General features: G+C 32.1%; 1 protein-coding gene across 1 annotated transcript; it reads right to left on the bottom strand.

Annotated features, from left to right (window-relative positions):
- Positions 1 to 3,332: 3,332 nt before the first annotated feature.
- On the bottom strand, positions 3,333 to 3,998 carry LOC141590373 (uncharacterized). Its single transcript, XM_074410970.1, has one exon. The coding sequence runs from the start codon at positions 3,996 to 3,998 to the stop codon at positions 3,333 to 3,335; it is 666 nt and encodes a 221-aa protein (XP_074267071.1).
- Between the last annotated feature and the right edge of the window lie 269 nt (positions 3,999 to 4,267).

Below are 4,267 nucleotides of genomic sequence, written 5' to 3' on the forward strand. Positions count from 1 at the left end.
CGTATATTAAACGGTTTTTACGGATTTGCATGATTTAACATTTTATAATCACAATAAATTACATAAAATCATATTTATGCACAAGTTAATTACCCTAACCTTCTTAGGACTCAAAATTTGTCTTCACTAACATATTGACTATAATTAACTTGTATTTCTTAAAATTGTTCATTAGAGGACTCAAAATTACAATAAAATGCTATAAACTTCAAATAAATCACAAAAATTTCAAATAAATTCAAAATTTGAAATTTAAACTCATGAACATTCTGGAAAAAATACCATAACACTCATAATGTTCAAAAACTTAGGTTAAAATTTTGAAAATGTATCGGAAAAAACAATGTTGCGGTTTATCGGATTTATCAATTATAATCATAAAAACATGAGAAAAAATATATTCATCAACTTTTCAATTTTAGATCTGAAAAAGATAATAAAATGCAACATGTGACGTTTTCCTTAGTCATGAAGTATGTTTTAGCAATTATTCACTAATTAAGTCACTATTTATGTTATTTTTCATCAAAAAATCATAAATCATGCATAAAGACTTCATTATAGCCTATTATTTTACACACATCTTGTAAAATTGCATGTGACAACATACTAAATTTCTATGACCATATTCGAAATTAATCTCATATTAACCTATTTTTCATTTAAATTTGATTTTTATAATGAAAAATCCATATTTCGAGCATAAAAACTCCAAAAATTATGAAAATTTACAGGTCATCTAAAAATAAAACATGTGATAACATATCCAAAAACAACTGTAAAATTCAAAGTTTAGCTAATTTTAGTCCGAAAATGTCATTTTAATCATAAAATCACATTTTTAATGTCATTATTATATAAGATGAACAATAAAAATCCATAAATTAACCAAAATATCCTAAATACATTTAAGGACTAGAAACTTTAACATGCATAATTTATTTCATGATATATCATAATAACACAAATTTACGAGTTTTATATGTTAATCGTATAACTCGGAAAAACTATAACCGATTTGCATGCAAACAACCAAAGGCTCTTAATACCGCTTGTTAGAAATCTATATCTCATTATACAACATATTCTTATATGTTACAAATTAATTTAGTCATAAAATTAATTTAGATCTTATGCATGCAAACTAAATAAGAAGAGATAAGAAAATCGATTTCTCACCATCTAAATTTCGGTCATCATATGGGCACCAACAAGATCTCCTTCTTGTTAGTTCTTGAGCTTTCCAATAATGTATGAACATTCATGACTTCAAAATAGAAGCCCTCCAATTAGTAGCACCCAAGACTATCCCAAAATCCACAAACTAATATGTACTAGATATTTGTAATGTGGTTTACCTTAAAATTGGTTACTAATACTCATATACTACTACTAGTATTATTAGTTATTGATTTTTACAAATTAGATTCATAAAACTTGATTTTATGATGAACAAGAGAGAGAAGTTTATGTTTTGTTTAAACATAAGAGAATGAATGAAAAATTGAGAAAATCTCTCTATGTATCCTCCAAAAACCGGTGGTCTTAGTGGTATAGGGACCATTTTGCTTTTTCCTTTTTGTCTTCACAAGACAAACTAGTGTAAGGCTTTTCATGGTCAAGTCACTATCAAGCATTTTAGACAAATGCATAAGACAAATGAAAAAAGACAAAAACTTCTTATTGCCCATCCATTTTCGGTTTTGAAGTGTAATATGGAGTCCATTTTATTTTTGTCAATTGTACAATTGTATGTCATGTGACATGTGACATGTCTTATGTCATGTTTTAATTTAAAATGCATATTTAACAAATTAAATATCATTTACAAATTAAATAAATCACATTTAACAAATTGACTAGTAATTCAAAATTACTTTCACATAAAAATGGTCATTTAATTACTAGTTAGTATAATTCACAACATCTTGTAATTATAACTAACTTATCATTCTCATCTCGCGTGTTTCGCAAACACCGATTAATTTTAGTAATATTACTTCTTAAATTACTAAATAAAATCTTATTTAATCACATTATAATAAGATGTCATTTTCTCTCTTATGATAATAATTTGTTCAATTTTAAGGAATTAATTAATCTGTATCGGCATACAATTAATTAACCTTTTCAATTAAGGGAATCGTCCTTTAGGTGTGACCTCGAAGGATCAACGATCACCACCGTCGCATCTAACGACGAATGTCAAACTCTAACCAACCAATCATTACCGATATGTGTGGACCAGTTGACTATATATGTAATGTATCATCCCTTTCGTATTCTTGATATGAGATTTAAATATGTGATCAATATGATCGACAATTGTGATCGCATTATTGTCGGAGGACACATACTCCAACAAGAGGGTCTCCCTGACGCAAGGCCCTCTTACCCTTAAAAAAACGAAAAACATCCCCATTAAGAGCAATGGAATATGATAGAGTAGTCACACATTGCATAAGTATCCCCACCATCTTCACAGGAAAACCCAGAGCTCTTAACATTTCCTCAACAAAAATCCACTCTACAGAGTCATATGCTTTTTGCACATCTAATTTCATCAGTAACCTTGGTGAACAAGACTTTCTATTATATAAGCGTATAAGATCCTGACAAATTAATACATTACCCACAATATCCCTTCCTTTAACAAAAGCTCCCTGGGAAGGACATATAATATCAGGGAGAACTTTACTCAGTCTGTTGCATAGAACCTTTGAAAGACATTTGTATAGTGTGTTACAACAGGCTATGGGCCTGAATTGCATCATAGTTTCGGGGACAAAGAGTCTTTGGTATCAAGGTAATAACAGGTGTTATTACTTTGTTTCAAAGATTTACCGATTTGGAATACATTTTGGATGGCTGCAATGACCTCACTCCCCACAATCCCCCAACAGTCTTTGAAAAACTGGCTGCTATAGCCATCTGGACCAGGTGCTTTGGTCCCTAGAATAGAGAACATAGCATCCTTCACCTCTTCAGGCATAATAGGAGCCATCAAAGCAGCAGCATGAAGATCAGTGAGGCAATTGCCAGACCTAACCACATTGAGATTGACAGGCAACACCTTTTTAGAAGAGCCAAGGAGAGACTTATAATAGTCTTCAAAGGCATATTTAATCTCCTCTGCAGTATTGCACATCATACCCCTCATATCTTTGATCTGATAAACCATGTTCTACATTCTCCTTCTTTAAATAGTTGTATGGAAGAAAGCAATGTTTTCATCACCTTCCCTCATCCAATTAATCTTAGATTTTTGTTTCAGGAAATCAATTCTTGCTTTAGATAAGAATTCCACCTCCTTAGTACAAGCTCTTTCAGCATCACACAAAGCTTTCATTCAAAAGGTCATTTCTCAACAAAGTTTGAAAATGATTAAGTGAAAGTTCAGTCACCTTTACAAGGTTCTCAATATCACTAAACTGAGAGTTGTTCAGGCCCTTTAACTCCTTCTTCAACCACTTAAGTTTAGTAATAATCCTAAACATAGCAGTCCCTTTAATCTCCAAAGCCCATCCCCTAAGAATAATATTCTCAAAGTCTGGAGCCTTTGACCACATGTTAAAATATTTGAAAGGTGGCCTACTTCTAGGCATATGCTCAGTAAAGTTCACCAAGCAGGGACAATGGTCAAACAAACCTTCTGGAAGGAAGTGTGCATTACTGTCAGGAAAATCATGAAGCCAATCCTCATTTATAAATACCCTATCAACCCTACTATAAACTTTCCCTTCAAATTCATGTTTATTATTCCATGTATAAAAAGATCCATACCCCTTCATATAAAAAAGCTCACACTTTAGAATTGCTTTTTTCATACCATTAGTCTCAGCACTAGTAACAAGAGCACCCCCAATTCTCTCATCAGCTGCCATAACAGAGTTAAAGTCACCCCCAACAAGACATGGACCTCTCACCCTGCTATGATACTCCTTAAGGCTACACCACAAGGTCTCCCTATCAGCATTCTGGTTAAAACCATAAACCATAGTATACCAGAATTTAGTCTTCCTTACAATATCAGTAACCTCAGTATGTATACACTGAGCAGTGACATCCAAAAAATTGACAGAAAAGAAAGCAGGATTCCAGATTACCCAAATCCTACCCCCCCATATGAAGACTGGTATTAGTACAAATGGCCCAATCTTCACAGAGATTAATTCTCACCTTATTCAGATTCCTACTCCTAATTTTAGTTTCTAGTAAACCATAAAGACTCACTTTATTGTGCTGCAGAAACCACTTTATTTCAGAC

This window comes from Silene latifolia, chromosome 7, assembly GCF_048544455.1.
Source record: "Silene latifolia isolate original U9 population chromosome 7, ASM4854445v1, whole genome shotgun sequence".
Taxonomy (NCBI): Eukaryota; Viridiplantae; Streptophyta; class Magnoliopsida; order Caryophyllales; family Caryophyllaceae; genus Silene; species Silene latifolia.

Excerpts from the sequence above, each read along its gene's own strand:
- LOC141590373 (XM_074410970.1), bottom strand. The coding sequence starts at position 3,998 with ATGGTTTATGGTTTTAACCAGAATGCTGATAGGGAGACCTTGTGGTGT.